This window comes from Lepidothrix coronata, unplaced genomic scaffold (genome assembly GCF_001604755.1).
Source record: "Lepidothrix coronata isolate B3197 unplaced genomic scaffold, Lepidothrix_coronata-1.0 Scaffold3, whole genome shotgun sequence".
Lineage (NCBI taxonomy): Eukaryota > Metazoa > Chordata > Aves > Passeriformes > Pipridae > Lepidothrix > Lepidothrix coronata.
This window is the reverse complement of record NW_016690183.1, coordinates 7573192-7594126: the sequence shown is the minus strand read 5'-3', so window position 1 is coordinate 7594126 and position 20935 is coordinate 7573192. Positions and strand designations below refer to the sequence as shown.

At 41.2% G+C, this 20935-nt stretch overlaps 1 protein-coding gene across 2 annotated transcripts in view; it reads left to right on the top strand.

Moving 5' to 3' along the window:
* The window catches only part of EGFR (epidermal growth factor receptor), a 156259-nt gene extending 138153 nt beyond the window's left edge, over positions 1–18106 (top strand). Inside the window, exons 19-28 of one of the 2 annotated variants that reach the window (XM_017821868.1) lie at positions 881–979; positions 5306–5491; positions 8781–8936; positions 9772–9847; positions 11030–11176; positions 13582–13679; positions 14140–14307; positions 14401–14448; positions 14550–14652; positions 15660–18106. In XM_017821868.1, the coding sequence (XP_017677357.1) occupies positions 881–979; positions 5306–5491; positions 8781–8936; positions 9772–9847; positions 11030–11176; positions 13582–13679; positions 14140–14307; positions 14401–14448; positions 14550–14652; positions 15660–16036 (1458 nt within the window). In that variant the 3' untranslated portion in view covers positions 16037–18106. Of the gene's footprint in view, positions 1–880; positions 980–5305; positions 5492–8780; positions 8937–9771; positions 9848–11029; positions 11177–13581; positions 13680–14139; positions 14308–14400; positions 14449–14546; positions 14653–15659 lie in introns of both variants that reach the window. The other variant, XM_017821858.1, reaches the window with a different exon arrangement.
* Positions 18107–20935: the final 2829 nt, after the last annotated feature.

The window sequence follows — 20935 nt, the reverse complement described above, 5'->3', positions numbered from 1 at the left end:
TTTTATGTGTCGTCTGGGGTCTTGTCTTTATAATTTTCAATCGCTCTTTCATTAGAACTGACTCAGATGTGTTGAAGTGTCTACACACCTTCAGTTGTGTAGGTCCACAAGGTATTTTTTCTCTTGGTGTTTATTTATCCCCTGTGTTTCTTCATCAAGTTCCACTTTTCTGTGCTCCTCCTTTTATTCAGGATATGTGTTTCAGGCTTTGCCAGTAGTACTGAAACTGTAGATTGATATATCTCTTTATAAAGCTCTGTATTCTGAAGCAGGCTTCCAGCTATGACTAGAAACTTCAGGGCCACGAAAAGATGTGCACCTACATTGCTGGGTACTTCAGCAGCATGTCCTCACAGTGCCAGGCTGTTGACCTGCCACCTAAATGGCCTCCGGATACTATAGATGTAGAGTACTGTACCACCTGGACATAGAGTTCCCTGCCACTGCATAGGACTGGACTATTTGTACAGGATAGATACCATCTTGTTTGAATGAAAAAATGCTCATTCTTTTCATCCCATGATTTATAAATTGGAAGTGGCAAGGTTTTGCACATGCAGTTGCTGTGATGCTCTTATTAATTAGATTTCCATCTACAAAAGATGTTCTTTATGCATCTCTTGGGCTATTTCTACAGGGACACTAATGAACATGTTTATTCAAAAAAATATAGTAGAGGTGACTGAAAGAGAAATACCACCACATTAACAGAATGTTTTAGCCATACATAAGACATGTTTTCTGCATATTTTTGTTGTTTGCCATGTCTTCCTGTTGCTCAGAACATGTAAGTCTACTCAGAAGATGTAAAATGTATATAACTGTGAGAATTAACCTGTTAGATATGAGACTGAATAACTCTTTGTACTTTTTTTGGTAGGGACTTTGGATCCCAGAAGGGGAGAAGGTTAAAATTCCTGTTGCTATTAAAGAGTTGAGAGAGGCTACATCACCAAAAGCCAACAAGGAAATACTTGATGTAAGTTTTCACATTTGTTTTCTCAAGTGATCTGTGGATTTTCTCTAACAACTAAAGGGGTTTCAGGATTTTATATGGGAAGAAATATTTTGCACCCTAAACTGAATTCTCCATCTAGAAGTACTGTGCTTTGCAGCCCAATCTGTGAAGTGTCTCACAGTCCAAATACAGGTTTTATACTTCTAGGGTAGCAGGGAGGGGATCAGGAACATACATTTACTGCTAATTTTTTTTCTTTATTCTGATATTTCAGGCTTTAAACTGTAGCATTCATTGCCATTATCGTGATACAACTAAAGCAAATAACAACACACCTAATGATTTCTGAATGCTGACACTGCAGATTGGCATAAGCTAGTTGCGTGCTTACATAGAATTAAATTAACTATAAATCCAAAATTAAAAAAAAAAATCCCATCTGTCTGATTTCTCTGCCATAAAACACAAGAAATTATCTCACTTTCTGAAAGAGGCTTGGGAATTTTATTTTCTTGTTTGGGTATAGCTCATCACTTCAGAAAACAAGGAAAAAGACTATAGAACACTGATTTAGGAAATCATAACTATGTGAGTTTACAACAAGTGAGCTAGAGTCCTAAATACAAGGTTCCCTGAACTTGGAACTGATGAAAATCTTAAATAGAAAACCTTAAAACCATGGAACATACAGCACCAAGAATATATAAATTTATATAAAAGGAAAGGAAAATTATGAGCGTGGAGAGGAGCACTCAGATGTCCAGTGTAACTTCAGATTTCCTGTGCTGTGGTTAAGTCCTAAGCAACAAGAAAAGTGTATCTGTCTGTCCTATCCCTGGTATGTCCCAAATGGACCTGTTTGTCTGGAAGCAATGGTGTTGTTAACCAAACACACAAATTCTTCAGCCATGGGAAAAACTATGGATTTTTAAAATTTTGGTAGGAACTGAATTTAGCTGGATTTTTTTTTTAAATCCAGTTTTGTCCAGCTAATGACACCTCCAGTAGGGAAGGTTCATGTCAAATGCTTGAAGCTGGCAAAGATCTTAACAAAAAGACAATTCTGGTAGTGAGAACTCTCAGGATAAATGGCTGTGAACAAACCACCACTTGTGCTACTTACAGTAATAAAGCACAGTAGATTTTTCAAGTCACCCTGCAAAATAATAGGTGGTCCATTTCAGAAATCCATACAGATAGCAATATCCATCCTGATTTCAGTTTAGCTAGACTCCAGACCAGTCTCAGCCTTTCCCCAGGTCCTTACCCATGTGGCCCTCATCCCTGCCCCTTGCCTGCCTGCAAGCAGGCTGGGGTCCCTCCCTTCTTTGGCATTCTCTGCACTGAGGAGCTGGCAGAGATGCTGTTCAGCATCTCTGAGATCTGCCCCTCATTTTGCTCTTCACAGTGATAAAGAGTATAACACTGTTCCCAAAGGATGCTTTAGACTTAACTGCATTACATTTCTGTATCCTGAAGGAAGGATTAGTGAACAAGCCTACCATACTTCATCCTGCCTTCAGCAGATCAAGTTAGTCACAGGACAGAACAGTAGGTGCAGGGACTGTGTGCTCTTCAGTGGTATCAAAGTACTTTCTCCTTTAAAAGAAGTTTCTGTAGCATATCCCCGCATAATCTTTTCATTTGAATTAGGATGCTTAACAAAAAGCTTTTGCTTTTTCAATCCTGTTCATTTTGTAGATGATTTGGTTGGTGGAATTCATTCTATATTTCAGAAGAAAATTTAAAAAATACAAAAAAGTAGTCAGGAAGGTGACTCCAAAAGCTCTTCTCAAAACAGATTTTTGCTATACAACCAATTTTTCAGGGTCACTGGAACCTCAGGGATAATCATGTCCAATTAAAGATGATTTGTCTTACAGAAACACACTAGGTATAGAACAAGCACAGCAGCTTCAGCCCTTATAATCCAGTCAAGCTCTTGCTGACTTTGTTAGGGTAGGGCTAATTCAGAAGATTGTTGTTGAATACCAAGCATACTTGGAGCAGGTCAGAGCGAACCAAAGAGATTTCCAAGATAAACAGTTGAAACAAAGGCCCACTTTAATGTCTTGGGCTACTTAGAGGAACCCACAACCACACAATAGCTCCCTTCTGCTCCCTTTGAGGAGGCAGTGGCCTATTTTACTTTGCAGTATCAAATGTAAGAGGCAGTGTCAACACTTGGACGCTCTCCGAAAGCTGTGTGGCCCATACGCCCACCCCGCTCTTTCAGCTTCCCAGTTCTCAGCCCCCGGGTCAGCCCCATGTGGACTGTGCAGCAGATGGGCAGTGAGAAAAGCTCTGACTCTGCAGACTTCCCCCCACCCTGTCTCAGTGAAATGAATACAATATGGATTTGAATCTCAACAGGAAGCAAGGGAAAAAACAGGCATCCTTCCTCATTATGACAGCTCGGTTTAGAAGCATAGGGAAATAAAGTTGTTTTGGTCTCTGCTTACATCTGAGCATTGGATAACAAATTTGCAAGATTCTCTAAAAAATGCTGCCACAAATATCTACACAACTGAATAGCATATTGTGTTCTTGCTTTATCTTTCCTCAAGCTAGCCCATATAATCAGTACTATTCATGGCAGAGGGTTGTTTTTCAGTGACCTGCTGACATGCAGTAGGTTGAGGAGCACTTAACGCAGTTGTGCTAGAGATCATCTTTAACCTGCCTGCCTGGAGGCCACTTTCATCCCAGGGGCTCCAAAACAAGGATACCAAGTGTGGAATTAGCACCTCAGAAGAACCTGCATTACATCATGTTTTGCCTAGGCTGGCATGTTAAACAACAATACCAAGACCAGAAAGTATTGCTTAAGAATTGGAGTTGCTTATTTCTTGAACGTCATTGCTTTAATAACTTTGTTTAATAATAGTTCTTAGCAGCTATACAGCTATGTGGAGCGCTTGTTAGATGATGAGTAAAGTGCTATGGTATTTCTTCTCTTAAGCTCTTAGAAAGAGCAGATTTGCTCCTTTCCTTGCCCCAGTAGTGTCTTCACTATTATTTTAGGCTTTGAGGGGCTACTAGCCTGAATTGCCAAAGGATGATTAGTTGGTGTTACTCCAGATGCTGTTAGGATGCTGACCCACTCACTGAATGGGAAAATTCCCATTTATTTCCCCTTGTATTGCTTTTCCTCTAAAATATCTAGAAGTGACAGACTGTAAATCAGACACAAAGTTAGTTAAACAAACCAAATAACTGCAGCTCTAATTTTTTTCCCCAATTGGAATCCATTTTTTGAGCTGGCACTTGACAGTGGATTTCAGTATAAATATAGATCTCAAATTTCAACCATAAGTAGTTTTTGCACACAAAATCATATAGTCAGGAATTTTTACCTGACGGCCATGTTAAAGGATGTATTCGGTGTGTCTGAAGTGTAGTGCATCAGCCTCTGAAAGTGTCTCTCCCTTCCTAAAAAAGAACAAAAGAAAAGGAGGTACCTTGGGTACCTTAGCTAAGTACCTAAAGCTACATAGGGTGAAGCCAGATTTGAAAAAGGAGTTTTTCACATATTTGTGAAACTAAGACCTGAAATTCCAGTTGACCAAAGGGTCTATTATGCTTCGGCTTCCACATTGTAAGTACCTTCCTTAGATAATTCACATCGCTATATGAGTGTAAAAGACCTTTTCCAAATTGGGACAATATTTTCACTGGTGTTACTTAAAGACACATATTCAAGTTTCTAAAGTGGTGAACTGATTATTAATCTGTTTGGTTTGACATGGACTGAAGAATAACATCATCAAGAATAATATGGTCTCTTAAAAAATGAAACTGTCAGTCATGTTCTAGATGACAACTTTGACTTTCTGAGTTAGTACCAACCTTGACAGAGGAGCAGAAGTCTCAAAAATACTGATTTCCAGTCAGTTTTGTGAAAAGATCTGTAGAGGAAAAAAAGCCATATGACAAATGTTCACAAAATGTGTTGCCCTTGCAATTAGGTGCTCCAAATGGTGAAATCCCATCAGCTCCCAGCTGATGTTCAATTTATTAAGTCTTCCTAGGTCTGTAAGTTTTAATCCCCCCAGGATTTTATGTTCAGTGTTTGCTTAGTGTACCGGTAGTGGGAGACTGGCTCTTCTGTGGCATCTCAGTGATGATTCAGTGTTAAAAATCTGGACATTTCACTAAATGGAAAATACTTGGTCCACAGAGTGGGAAATATATGTATTTTGTATGTGATATGAGGCACAGAGTTTGCATATATTTTGCATATATTTTGGCAACCTCTTGAATGACCAACTTATTTTAAACTGCCTCCAAATATTTGTATCATGCAAGAGAGAGTGTTTCACATTGCTTTTTTTCCTTTATTCTCAGGAAGCTTATGTGATGGCTAGCGTTGACAATCCTCATGTGTGCCGCTTGTTGGGAATCTGCCTCACTTCTACTGTTCAGCTCATCACACAGCTGATGCCTTATGGCTGCCTCCTTGATTACATCCGAGAGCACAAGGACAACATCGGCTCCCAGTACCTTCTCAACTGGTGTGTGCAGATTGCAAAGGTAAGCGGACAGCACACCTCCAGATCAGCTAAAACTCAGAGATCTGACAGCATGTAATGTATTTATTTACTTACCTGTCTCTGTAAATCTTTCTGTTTCACCACCTGGATCCTAGATATCCTATACATAACAGTAAGTGGTTACTTTGTCTTAAACAATTTACCATTTTCATGCTGATGAGCAAACTTTAACTGTTCTTCAAAATGCTCCTATTAATAATATTATCACCAAAACATTTATAGCCAAACCAAACACCTGCTATTGAAATAATAATGTGATCCTAATGTGATGCAACACAGGGGCAGGGAAGGGAATAGAATTTGGCAATTTGCATAGCAAAATGCTGCTTCCCTCAGTGAATTTCTTTGGGCTGTGTCACAGGACAGTGATGTTGTTGAATACACCTTTTTTGTGTGCCTTATAGAATTTCAGGCTGAAACCTCGAGGCCTGAGATCAAACTGCTGATTATTGAATACCAGCTCCATTCTTGTACAGGCTGGCTGTGACCGAGAGACACTCAGGCATCCCAGAGCTGTTCCGTAATTTATAGGCACTGAGTTGGTGTCTGTAATCTAACTGCAATGACCATAAAGTACTTATTGTCACACCTGGTACTGTTTGCCAAAGAGCAGCAAAGGAGACTGAAGTACAGCCTTTAGCTCTTAGCAGCAATATGCTGTATTTCAATGGTAGTTAGCCATTTGCAAGCGTGGAAGAATGGAGCAAAAAACTAACTACAGTTTGTCAAACATCCATCATATGAGATGCCAATGTCCACAAAGCCTGGCTACTTTAATACTGCTTATTTCAGGAATGCTGGTCTGCAGGCTAACCACACACTTAAAACCTTATCGGTCCCTTGAGACCTTGTATACATCCCAGACTCGCCCAGCCGTGGTTTGCTTTGAGGAAACATGCTGAAGACCTCAGAAACGTATCCACCAAAAGTCTGCTGAGCACATTTTTCATCTCAGTGTGTGTGTGCTTTTTTACATTGCATTCCACAACAAGTGAATTTCAATTTATTTGTCCACCCGGGATGAGAGCTGCCTTTTTCTGACTCTTTTGCTCTCTTGTTTAAAATCAATTACTGCTCTGTCCTGGTTTCAGTCCTTTTGGAGGATTAGCTGGAGGCCACATTTCCCTCTTCCTCCTCCTTCTTCTCCTTTTTAATCTTTAAGGTGGCAAAATCAGTCCCCAAATGGATCCTTGGGGTATCACTTGCCCAAAAGGTTGCCATTCACAATTGTTAGCTTCTATTTGATTTTTTCATGTCAGTTCAACATTTGCCCATAGCAACCTCTACCCTCGCCAGCGATGCCTGACCTTCAAAATACTCTTTTGTGCTGTTCAACACTGAAGTTCTCCTCAAAGCACTCGTAAATCATGCATATGGCTTTTTCCCACCAATGTATCTGGTGTTACTATTCTGATAAAGTCATGCCAGATTTTTGGACATTCTCTGACTCTTTAAAAATGTACTTTTGAGAGGGAAAAAAATTGCCACAAATATATGTCTGGTAACTAACCAGCAGGAGGCAAGTTCCCTGGGAAGTTTATTTTTGTTTCTGTTTTCACAGCTTTGAAATAAGTTTTCTTTTCATCTTCTACAAACATTATTTTCACTGAGGTATGGAGTCCTCTCTTTCAGACAAGATGTTATGACAGAGCATAGACTCTCCATGTGCAGAAACACTGTTGAAGGGACTCTTGGAACACATAGGTCTCATGCCTAATGATGGAAAAATGGTTTAAACCCCAGGCCTGCACACAGTTAAAGATCTACTGAACTTTCTAGACAAGCTGTTCAACATCTTCAGTGTAAGGTTATGCATGTGCACAAGCCTTTCAGCCATCAGCGTCTTAAACAGCTTAGTGTGAAACTGATATTCTGCTTTTCAGCAGCTCTGAGTCTTATTAGTCTCTGCGGCAACTCATGTTTAGCAGGAAATTTTTTGTCCTACTGGGGCTAGATTACGGGATTATTAGGTTTTTTAAGACAGCCTGTTTTCTGTCAGCAGCTCAAGAGTTTTTATTTGAAGAGCTCTGCTCGCTAAAGATCTATTTGTGTAAATCAATGCACACTACATAGTGGCACTGGGCCAGTTTGTTTGGGTGGTTTGTTTTGGCAGCATCAGCAGTGCACGGGTGAAGTTCTGCTCAGGGAATTGGATGGAGGATTGGATGGAGGATTCGATGGTGGTCCAGGTTAGCAGTGGGCTTAGGAAGCGGGTGGAGGCTGGAAGGCATTTATTCCCTCCAGTCCTCTGCCATCACATCAACATGATCATTTTGGTGTTAGCTTTGTAGGTTAAAAGTAGTGTTTTGTTAACTCTCTTCATAAAATCATAAGCACATAAGCTACTGCTAGCAGAAACCTATGGACTGGGAATGATTGTGGGTTTTGGAAAAGATATTGCAGGAAACCTGGAAGTCATGAACATTTTTTATTCCATGCACCAAGAGGGAAAGGGGAATAATCTCTGTAGTCAGAAACACAGCTCTTAAATTTACGCTTTCGAAGTCAGACTGGCACAATTAGTCATATTCTTCCTCCAGAGGCAGTTGTACCAAAAAAGCATATATGCTATGGTGAAACCAGGCTAATCGTGGGAGGCAGTGAAACTGGAAGAACTCGCCTTTTTCAAAGAGGACTTGTAAATGGATGTAACTCTGAGTTCAGACATAAAATGATGATTTTTTTAATTTTTTATTTTTCACCTGTGCGGTGGGCATTGTTAGCAGGGAAAAGACAGAGTACACTGTAATAAGACTCAGTATCAGCAACTTTGAATGATTGCCTAAACACTCTCTGTAGGTTTGGGATGCATATATATGGAAGGTGGTAGTTCAACTCTGTACTGTGCTCTCCTGGAGTCATGGGGTTGCACAAGTGCAGCTGAAAGAAGAATTTATCCCCTTATTTGTAAGTTCCATCCTGATTTCGTATTTCTTGAGCTAAATCCCAAAGGAACCACATCTCCTGCTATTATATACTATACCCACTACTGTCTGTTTTTCCTTCGTCTCTCTGCCAGTGCATGGACCCACAAGAAGATTCCTGGAAGGTAACAGTTATTTCTCCATGTAACTGTGCAAGCACTCATCCTCACCCTGCAATAAACATTATGTAAATTGAAATAGCCAGCCTTTTTCTGGAAGTGGGATAGGTTACCATGTGTTTACAGTGGTGTGCATAGTTACCAGAGAGCAGCTGAAGTTTGGTGACTTATTTGTGTGTCCAGGCTCAAAGTGTGTGATGCCTACCAACAGTGTGTCATATTGTAGGGAATGAACTATTTGGAGGAACGTCGCCTGGTGCACCGTGACCTTGCTGCCAGGAATGTCCTCGTTAAGACTCCTCAACACGTGAAAATCACGGACTTTGGGCTGGCAAAGCTGCTTGGTGCTGATGAGAAGGAGTATCACGCTGAGGGAGGCAAGGTAAAGCACATCAGGGAATCAACTGCTGTGCAATCGCTAGAGCTTGTGCTTCCACACAAGCCTTAAACAAAGGGAAAAAAATGGGAGTGTGTTTTTCATAGCACTCAACTGCCATCTCAGCATGCTGCCTTTGAAGCCTGTGGAAGTCCTCTGAAATCAGCCGAAGCAGCGTCAGGCCAGTGGGACTGCAGTGGGAGCAGAGGTAGCAGAGCAGTGAATGCTTTTGAAATTCCCACTCAGAATGTCTGGGAAAAAGCAAGATTATTTTAAAAAAAAAAGGCTGAATTCATCAGTGTAGCCAAGACCAATAAGACTGTGCAGTTTATAAAGAGAAAGGGAATGTTGTATATTTATAGCAGAAGAAAGACCTGTCAGACTTGGTTCAACACGCCTTCGTGTTGTACTACGTGCTGATGGAGGGAATGTGTCCTGCTGAGAAATTAAAGAGAAGCTGCTTGCAAATATTGCAGCAACCATAAATAGAAACCATATGGGTGTAGATCATTCTTTGTCATGTAGCCTAAGATTGGATTTGCGTCCTGTTATGACAGAAGATTTAACAAGTAGTTATTTGACTGTTAAAAATGTTGTAAAACTATTTTGTAAGAGATATTTCTCATATGTCTAATACTCCACACATTCCCAGGTTCATCATAATATATGAAAATAAAAATAATAAAGGGACTCAAAAGTTGCCTGCTCTACCATTCAGATAGCTGTGTTAGTTGGTTGGTTGGTTGGTTTTTTCCTTTCTTGATTTACCTACCCCCTGGTGATAAATATCACTGGTAAATTTTGGATCAGTCTCTTAAGGATTCTTTGTGAATTTTCCTAGGTTCCAATTAAATGGATGGCCTTGGAGTCAATTTTACACCGAATTTACACTCATCAAAGTGATGTCTGGAGTTATGGTGAGTTTAAAAGCAGCTACAGTTCTTGCAGATGGGTTGGAAAATTGCAGGATTTGCTAGTGACTCTACACTGGCCTTTTTGCATTCTACTGTGAGAAGAACAAGAGATCAGATATATAAACTCTGGGCTGAAATCACCTATCCAACAAAGTAAAATTCCTGTGAAACTGCATGTTAGTGAGTGAGGTGTAAGAAGTTTTGCAGAATATGCTTTCAGGTAATGATCCCTCCCCTGAATAGGGCTGCAGGCAAGAGACTCTGGTCTGTTTGCTGAAGTTCTGCTGATGGTTTTCTTCAGCAGCTTCACGTGAATTATAACGGACCTGATAATAAAGCCACTTAACTAGGAGGACGTGAAAACATTAGCAACACTGTCAGTCAGTGTCTAATAACTCTGCTATGGGCTAAAAAGCCTGTGCTGTCCTGGTATTGAGAAGACAATGCTAAAAGGGAAGCAAAGTGATAACCTCCTTAGAGAATTTATTTTGTATTTGGTGTAATTCATAAGCTAGCATGAAAAAAAGTAGTGGAAAGGAAACTTTTCAAAGCAATGTATTGCAAAATTTTCCCCCCATCAGCTCTTATATTTCTGGAAAATATTTAATGCAGATGGTCAGATCCTGTGTCCTTTTAAAAGAAGTACAGCCTCGGGTCCTCTTAATCCATTTATGTATCTTGGCATCCAAAATCTTGTTTTGTATCCTAAGCTACTAGACAATCACAACAGCTACATCACAAGAGTCCATGGTATGTCAGCAAATGACGCTGAGGCAGCTGGTTTGCACATCTTTCAAAAACTGCTTTTGCTTGTCTCCAAAGAGATTGTTTTCAAACAAAAAGACAACTTTCATTTTTAAAACCACTTGCTCAGTTGGAATCAGTAACCTTTATTTCCTTTCTGTGGGGCTGGGAAGTTTGTGGAATGTTCAACACTAAGATATTAGCTGAGATTGAAAAAAAAAGGGGGGGGTAAAGCAAATCCTTAAAGGAAAGCAGAATGATTTCAACCTGTTATATTAGTCTCTCTTTAAAATCGTAGCAGAAAATGTTTTCTCTGGTTAGGGTTCTGGCAACGCAGTGCTTCCAGGAGAGCCCTCTCTGCTTGCCACCTCTCTGCACCCATGCCAAGCAGCCTAGCTCCTGGTAAAGTTGCTCTCATGGTCTTCTCTTCCCACTCTGCAGGTGTGACAGTTTGGGAGCTGATGACATTTGGGTCCAAGCCATATGATGGGATCCCTGCCAGTGAGATCTCCTCTGTCCTGGAGAAGGGCGAGCGTTTGCCGCAGCCCCCAATCTGTACCATCGATGTGTACATGATCATGGTCAAATGTGAGTTCGCATTTCGGATTGTGGGTGCTCATCTAAGCTGAATAAGTAACACAGTTGCCTTTGTTAGGTTGCATTTGTGTGTACTGTGTTCTTGGTAATGGCACAGAAGTTAGGGTTATGTAAAAAGAGTGGTGACACTAGAGTGTGTTCCCACACCTTGAGCTTTGCTTTGGAGCATGGGATATGATTTCATGAGTCATTAATTCAACCAACTAATGTTTTTTTCACCATTCACACCACTGGCTGATATTGTCAATTATTTTAAATGGATATGGTCAGGCAGTGTAAATTAGCATAACACCAACCACTTTACCTGATGCTCTGTTTTTGTATGTCTAGAAAATAAAATCATCGCTGCCTTCTCCTCCAGGCTCACCCTTAGCTCAGTGATATGCCTCCTTCTGCAACCGCATATGTGGATTACGTCCTTTTACTAAAGGAATGCCAGGAGCACAGGCAACACTATAATGGCAGATACACATAAGGGTCCAGAATTCCTTTTCCAGTTTCTTCCTCGTTTTTGGATGGCCCCTTTTTGGCATGCAGCTGTTGCAGCAAAGTAGCTCAAGAGCAGAGACTCTCTGAAGCACTTTTTGGCCACTTAACAGCACGTCAAAGGGCTTCTGGACCTCTAACCCCCTTTCCATCTATATCACCTGCTAAAATGTCAGATTATTACCTGGCTTCCCACGCATCTCTAGGCCATAACTGCTGCATCCCTGCCTGCTGCTGTGAGGGTACTGATAAGCAGCCCACTAGGTGGCATTTGAGACCTTCGCACTGGAGCAACATATACCTGTTCTTGAAATCGGAGCCACGCTACTACGAACGCTCCATAGTGCAGCACTTTTTGGGAACCCTGGAGCATCCACATGTCACTGTGTTGGAACAGGCACCACACAAGGTGACCCTGATCCCATGCTTAACAGGGCAGGCAAGAAATGGATGCAGGTGTGTGCACCTAGCCTGGAAGCTGCCCAGACCCGAAAACAGTGTCCTAGAAACTCCTCCTCACAGATGCTGAGCCCTATTGACACCTCATCCCACTGCCTTTCCGTAGGGTTAGTCCAGATGTAGAAAGGAGGAATTTTTACAGGCACCTAATCGGGTACCTGTTGCTTTTAAAACATAACCAATAGAGTGTCCCCATCTGCTTTCATACTACTGCACTGAATTTTAAATGCAAGAGTGTTAGGATCTGGGGTTTGAGCCTTCCTTCTGGCACAGGGCTCAGTTGCACATCTGTCACTGCTCTGATCACCCCATGTTTGCAGGCTACAGTGCAGACCCTGTTGAAGCTGTGCCATTTTGTCTAAAGGAATAAAGGAATCCCAGTTACCTGTTTTATAAGGAGAAAGTATAAGCTGAAATGTTCAAAGTTATTGCACAATAATTACTATTTTTTTAATTTAAGAAACAGCATTTAAATGTAGGCAACTCAAAGTGAGAAACAGTAGATACTACTCCTGCAAGAACAGCAAACTTCCAAATGCTTCACTCTGTCTAAAAGCAAGAAGCTTTTCTTGAATTATCAGGAGATATATTTCTAGCATGGTAAAATATGACTGAAAATTATGAGATTTTGTCTAATGCAGATTTCAGATGACATGTTAGCACTTCATTTCTCCATTACTATGGATAAAGTGTTTCTTCTGAGTTCCTCTAGACACACTAAGCTTGACTTTTGTTGTTTTTAATTTTAAACACAAGAGTCTCCAGATCAGCTTATCTGTGAGTTGACGACAGAAAATGTGGGTTTCCTAACTAATATCACATGTAAACCCACCAGTATCTATATTCTAAATTTCTTCTACGAATGATCCACAGTAAGCTATAGGACTGCTTTTTGTTTGAGTCTGTTTACTAATTAAATACAGCTTAGATATAGTTAATTTCAAAATGTCCTCAGTGAGGATGTTTTGAATTTTAGAAGACATCTGGTACAGAAGGAGGCTTCTGCTGTAGGCTTCCCAGGACTCCATGAAGCAGTGGAGTGACTGTCAGACAGTCAAATCATGGTACCTCTGCAGGCACCCACTGATGTTTTTTTTGCTTTCTCTCCTTCAAGAGCATTTTCAAAGCAGACTTAATTTGCATTATCCCTCAGGTGGGACCTGCTGCCCACATGGAGACAGGCCAGCAGGAAAGGAGACAGGCTCAGCCTGCAGCTTTTCCAACACAGGATTTTCTTACCTCCTTTCTTCTTCCCCAGACTCCCAAGATCTGCGTTTTAAATGCTGAAATTCACACCAGTGGCTGGTGAATGAACTTTATATGGTGGTCCCTTAGGGGTAGCTTCTTTCTTTGTTCCACGCATGGCACTGCTCTTTTTGCTGTTACATTTTATTTTAAACTCTGTGTTTGATCACCAAAACAACTTTATTTGTGCATTCCTTTCCCTCCAGGTTGGATGATCGATGCAGACAGCCGTCCCAAGTTTCGTGAACTGATAGCCGAATTCTCGAAAATGGCTCGTGACCCTCCACGCTATCTCGTTATACAGGTACTAACCACAGTGGTGGGAAGATGTCTGATGGGCATTTAATATGAAGCCCAAAATTATTAGTAATGCATATGAAAACATATAATACTGATAACTTAAGGCCAGATTTATTGTTGCTTTCCAGGTCTTAACACATTCAGCTAGAACCACAAACAAAATGTCAAGACTGGTCACTGTTTTCTTAGTACTGGTCCCAGTCTAGAACCAGCAACAGTCCATACTGCAGTCATGAGAGGAAAACAAGAGTTTGATCCTCTTCAAAATGTATCTATTTTACAGCAGCTTGGACAGAGATTGCAGGCCCAAGTTCCCCTAAACTCTGAGTAAATTTGGTTAAACGCATAGATCCAGATTTTGCATCTTGGGCCTCTTGCTAAATTACTTTGTCTCACAGAGAAGGGGATAACAAGGGCTTGAAAGGAGTCTGCAAGTCCTCTCCCATGCTGACTTTTTTCCACAGGGAGATGATAGGATGCACCTGCCCAGCCCTACGGACTCCAAGTTTTATCGCACCCTAATGGAGGAGGAGGACATGGAAGATATAGTGGATGCGGATGAGTATCTTGTGCCACACCAGGGATTTTTCAACAGCCCTTCGACATCCCGCACTCCCCTCTTGAGTTCATTGGTATGAAACTTTTCCACTGTGGAAACATGATAAGCAATTTTAAGAGTGAACTGCTTCTCATAATGTCCGTATTTTCTTTCTCTATCTTTTAAGAGTGCTACTAGCAACAACTCTGCTACAACCTGCATTGACAGGAATGGGGTAAGTGGAATGACCTTTAAAAAAGGAGTAACTCCTCCTGTGTGGATCAACTTCTACAAAACAGTTCCTTTACTGTTGTTTTTCTCTACTTCACCTAGCAGGGGCACCCTGTGCGGGAAGACAGTTTTGTCCAGAGGTATAGCTCAGACCCAACAGGCCCTTTCTTGGAGGACAGCATAGATGACAGCTTCCTGCCAGCCCCAGGTGAGTACCTCTCCTGTGTTTCCATCTCATGGCCACTCATTCACAAGCCTTTTGGTTGTAAATATAATAATTGCCCTTCCTTTTGTTACAGGAAGCAATTCAAATGCTTGCTACCTTTCTTTGCTTAGCAAACAGAGGTGGAAAAGTGCACACATATCCTTTTCTTAGACTTTATCTGGCTGCTTCTGCCCATTTCTCATTTCAGTTCCCTCACAAGCCAGGTTCCTTATGTTTGCTGTATGTGCCATCTAGCCAGGGAGTTTGCATGTGTGGTTATATGTTTAAATCTTTCTACTTGAGAAAATATCCTCTACAAAATGGGTTTCATCCCCTAAATCATTTCAGCAATATAAAGAGCTTTATGGCAGCTTCATTGCTTTCAGAAGTGGATTCACGGAAGGCAGTTTATGGTTTCACATAGACTTACAGCGTAGGTGATCAGAAAGCAAGCCAGCAAGCACTGAGGGGGATGGGGATGCATTACACATTCATGATGCTTTGTGTCCTTAAAAAATCCCAACCAACCTTTCCAAGAATATGCCATAGCTAAAAAGGGTGAAAGGCCCTGTGAGGAATGGCATTGAAGTGAAATGTGGAGTCCCTGTATTTTCTGGTCATTTTTCTTGTCTCCAAACATTTTTTCTAGAGAAACAGCTTCTGGCAGCTAAGCTCCCAGACTGCCATTTCAGAACACTATCTGGGACATAGCCACCCACACGTCACTAAAATCAGCAGTAGCTATCTCACTGTCTCATGGTCCAAGCCATCTTTCTGCTGGTTTACAAACAAAATTCTTGAAGGTGAACCTCAGGGCAGAGCATTTGGTGCATTTGGTGGCACGGAATGGCAGTTCCTGCCTTTGGCCCTTTTCCACTTCGGGAAGTTCAGTGATGTGCTGTGAGCGAAGAGCATGTGGCAGCTGGGTTGAAACTACATGGCAGGGGACGCAAATGGCTGCATTAGTTTTATGTCTTCATTTTCTTATTTTTATTTTCTTTTTATTCTAGAGTATGTAAATCAGTTGGTGCCCAAGAAAGCATCTGCCTCAGCAGTCCAGAATCCAATCTACAACAACTTCTCTCTCACAGCAAACTCAAAGGTCCCCACAGACTCCAGCTACCAGAATTCACACAGCACAGCTGTGGACAACCCCGAGTATCTCAACACTAACCAGTCTCCACTGGCAAAGACCGTCTTTGAAAGTTCTCCTTACTGGATCCAGGCAGGCAACCACCAAATAAATCTGGACAATCCTGACTACCAGCAGGACTTCTTACCGAATGAAACCAAACCTAATGGTCTCTTGAAAGTTCCTGCAGCAGAAAACCCAGAGTACTTGAGGGTAGCAGCACCAAAAAGTGACTACATTGAAGCCTCGGCATGACCATGGAGAATTTCTTCTTGCAGCAAGGCAAGCCAGACTCTTAAGTGAACTATATGGCTGCTGCAAGAATGGACTCTGGCTCAGAGCAAATGGCAACTGCAATGCACCAATAAGCACACCTCTCCTTTTCGGCATGGGGGCTGAAACTGCAAATCCCATCTGATGGCAGTTTGGATCTTTTCTTGCCCATTTCCATGAAATAACTGAGGCACATAGCCTGCACTCGGACATTTGTTGGGATGAAGCAGGATCTTCCTGGTCTGAAGAAATATGGATGCATTTCTTTCATTTTCAAATGGTAGCATGGTAAAAAGCCACTCTGGGATGAACTTGAGAGCTGTACACATTGTACAGTCAAATTCCTTTCTACAGTCTGTATTTTTATAAATGTTTCTAACAGAACTTTTGGATCTTTTACAGAATCAGATGCTTGTACTGCTGTTCTGCTATGTGGTGCTCAGATCACCAGCAGGAAAAAAAAAATATTACCAATAGTTTTCCAAAACTCCTGGAACCGAAACTGTTATTCCAAACCACTGAATTTTTACAAATTGGCTCCATATACTGCCTTTTGGCCCAAAGGTGAGAAGTGCACCTAAGGGAGGTGTGAGCAATTCTTCCCAGGGCAGTATGGATTGGGTTGCTCCAGAGGAAACTTAGCACAAGGAGCAAAGTGGCACGATGCATCACCTGCTAACCACTACTGCTAAGAACTGACAGAAGGAACTCACCTTAAGTCATCTTTGAGTCATACATGATTCTAAAGCGCTCACTAGTCTGTTTTCTAATGGTCAAACCCAAGACATTTTCTTTCTGATCCCTTATGCAGCTGTCAAGTTGTCAAAATGCCTTTCTTCTTCAACAAAACTGTTAAAGATGTTGCCGTAACTGAAAAATGAAGTGTCAAATAATGTTTAACAGACCTTAATTAAATGTCAAGGAAATGCAAATGGTGGCAAATTGGAACATTCACGAGACAGACTGGAAGAACTATACTAAATTAGACTTGACGAGGGCAAGAAACACAGGTAGCTCTAGCCAAGCAGTTTTATTTCCCTTCTTAAAGGGCAGAAATCATTTTCCCTTATACATGTGGCAAAGAAAAGGCGTATATAAGTGTTACACTTCAAGGCAGAATACTGCCAATTGCTGTTCCACACTGGGGCAGAGGCTGGGGCTGGTTACATGTCCCTTTGGGGTTACATATCCTGACAATGCAGGAGGAGCAGTGAGAATGAATTAAGGAAAAAATAATCCAGAGTGATGGAATATATTATCTCCCTCTTCTAAAACATAGGGCTGCCTACTACTTCTTTAAAATACACAGCATCGTCTTCTGGTTATCAGTGTGGTATAGGCAGGCGAGGCAAGGCTAAGATTTTAGCTTGACAGTATAAATCAATCACAGCAGCAAAAGCAACTACTCTTTCCAGTGACCCATAAAATTATTCCATCATTAACATTTCTTATGAGCGTAGGAGGAGTAAAGTGCCTGAAGTGTGAATTTAGTCAGTCATTTAGATGCATCCCACCAGCAACTTGGCAGTGCTATTTTAATCAAACCACTAGATCAGAAGGCAAATGCTCATTTTGGGACAAAGGCCCTTAACTAGTTGAATATTGGCAACTTGCTTGAGGGTAGCATAAGCAGCTGACTTGCAGAGGATCTGTAGTCTATATTAAGTAGCAAGAAAGAGTCAAATTTATGCTGCTGCTGTGGTTTGAATGCAGCAGTCTGTGTTTCAGTTTAAGGATTGCATCTGAAGTCCAAGATCAAGCAGCAAATCCTTAGAACACTCTTTTTACAGATTTATTGAGGGAAGGAGAAGAACGGTCATGTGGAATGACCCTTTTTGTAAGTAACATGGTGTAAAATGCATTAACAGCTTGTGTGTGTACAGTGGCTCATGGGCCACACTGCAGTCTAGCATAAAGCAGCATACTGATCTCTCCTCTGGGGTGACCACTGACAGGACCCGAGGGAATGGCCTAAAGTTGTGTCACAGGAAGTTTAGGTTGGATATTAGAAAAAGGTTCTTCACCCAGAGAGTGGTCAGGCACTAGAACAAGCTCCCCAGGGAAGTGGTCACAGCACCAAGCCCAACAGAGTTCAAGAAGCTTTTGGATGATACTCTCAGGCACATGGTGTGACTCTTGGGGATGGTCCCATGCAGGGCGAGGAGTTGGACTGGATGATCCTTTTGGGTCTCTTCCGACTCAGCACATTCTGTGATTCTGTGATACTGGACAGAATCCAAAGATGGTCCTCTTTGGTAGGTGTGTCTCACCATGACCAAGCCCCAGGCATAGCGGTCTGGAGGATGCAATGTTTGACTTTGATTATTAGTGGCTTGTATTTAAAACACTAACCAAAATTCAGTTCCCATGTCCAATTAGCAGCAGATTTCTCCTTGCATTCCTGAGAGCAGATTTGCTGTGTTGCTCTCACAAGAGTGCAACATGTATGCACAGGCATTGCTGCTGTTCTCCACCCACCGCCTTGGGAGAAATGTACATAAAACTAAAAAAAGATCTTAACAGAATTCACAGATAATTTTTCAATTTGCTAAAGCTGCTATATCTCCAGGCAGAACACTAGAAAATCACACAATGCATGTTCTCCCACAGAATCTTCTGAACACTATTGCACAAAGGAATTTATTGATGTTTTGTTTTAATTTGTTAGCTAAAACAAGAAAGCCACTGAGCAGTATCAATATGTATCCACCAGCATTATGTAGCATGAAAATTATTTAATAGAGGTTAATACACTTGCCCATTAAAACAATTTAGGAGGGATTCAGTAGCAATTCCTTGCTAGAAACAAGGAGATTAATCTAAAAATTAAGCAATGTAAGTTTAAAAGAGCATCACATTTCGAATGTGATGTTTTTGTTGAAAAAAGTAGGAAAGAAAATGTAGAACCACAAACTCTTAGTACAATCGTAAATTCCAGATTGGTGGATCAGCTATATTGTGAAGTATTTCTGGTAAATAGGCATCCTGTAAGCCATGATTTGTAAAATTGGCAGGTCAGTAATTATTCAAAAGCCAGCAAAAAATAAAAACTGGATTGTGCCTGCAGGGGCAGATACAATGGCACTGGGAGTGGATGGGACTGTGCAGCTGCATGGCTGTCACTGGAGGCACAGGTGCTGTGCAGTGTAATGCTCATAGGGTAACAGACAATAGCAATAAACCAAATGATTTCCAGCAGAATTAAAAAAAAAAAAAAAAGAACCAATAAGCAGCTGAAATGTCCTGGTTTTCCCACTGCAGCTCATTGCACATTTAACAGCAAGGAGGCCCCTGTGGATCATAGGTGCTTATACAGGCAAACATGGTGTGGCAGCATAAATCAACATCCAAAAATAACTTGAAAATTCAGCTGCAGGTGTGGGTAGAAAAGGCTGATTTTAAAAACACAGCTAAATAGGGAAATGTAACATGTCACAGCCACTTTTAAAAGCTAACAGTCTTACTAATTGAGAAAATTAAAATTTCCCCTTTTACGGAATTTTTAATGGAAGGCAAAATAAAATACAAGTCAGTCCTTAGTGTCTGTCATAAAGCAGCAGTTAATACAGAACTCCTTTTGCAATAATAATTTAGGACTTTTAATAACTGCTTAGTATATGAAAATGTAAGTTAAATCAAGAGTCTTCATCTTTGATGTTTTCCAGCGATTGTGTACAGTGCACTTGACTTCATTTGGGGCCTTGGATTGTTCCTGCTGCAAAGGGAGTTGGCCTGGGAAATTTTCTTCATGTTGCAATTGATTTTGTGAAGTAAATTCATTGAGAGGCCAAGAGCCTGCTTGTGTTTCCAGCTGACAGGCAACATTGCAGTGAGTTTTCTAGACAGAGAGTTGGATCTAGATGGTGGTTTCTGGAATGCATTGGAATGATGCCCCATCCCACCAACCTCACCATCAGATAGATGGCCATGTGAAGCCTTGGCATTAGAAAATGTGGTCCCATGGTTTATTTGAAAAGAAGGGTCTTGTGTAGGGAGAGTAATGCAAGGGAAGGGCTTCATCTGGCCCATCCATATCTAAGATAGCTGCTGAATTTGCCCAGGGCCACTGAGGCCACTGACTGTTCCTGCAGGTATAGGTAGCTCCTATCCCTGCTACTAGCTAGATGTGAAGCCCCCTTGCAGAGATTGCTTGTGCAAAAAGCAATGTACGTGGCATTCATACTATGGGGTGTATTTCTTCTCTTCCCAGGGAGATGTAGTTAGGTTTATAACAATGTCACAGGACCTCAAACAGCTTGAAAAGGTCCCATCACAAGGTGCCTGAGGTATCCTTGGTCTGTCTGTGGATGCTCCAATGTGTCAAGGAGAAACTTTGCATTTCCAGACAAGAGCTCATTTTTCACATTCGGAGATCAACATCTGTTAGTATGACCACTGCCTCTCAATTGAGCAGTTACGGTACGCTGGCTTTTGTTCCCCCAGCATTCGTCTGGGAGAAAACATCTGAATCAGGACCAAATATGAAAATGTACCTGTGTCCTCCTTCTTGATGGAAACTGTATGCTCATGAAATGTCAAACTCTGGGTAGAACACTTAGCAAGAATGCTTTGTAATGTTTTATCACCAGTGGTTCAAATTTTATATTGGGATCCCTTTTTCTAGCCTTCTTTTTGTAAGTGCTCCCTCTTTGTTCTGACATAAAACTTTCAAGGAGCCTTTTTAAAATAACGAGGAAAATAACAGGAAAAAAAATTTATACAAAAGAAAACCATGACACCTTCAAGTAGCTTGTCAAATGGGCTGCATTAGGACCAAAGATGTTATGTCTTGTTTTCTTGCTTTAAAGGAATAGGGTATTGATCACTAGTTCCACTGCCTCTCATTACAGAGAAGAGCTACAGATTTCCACTCTTCATTGG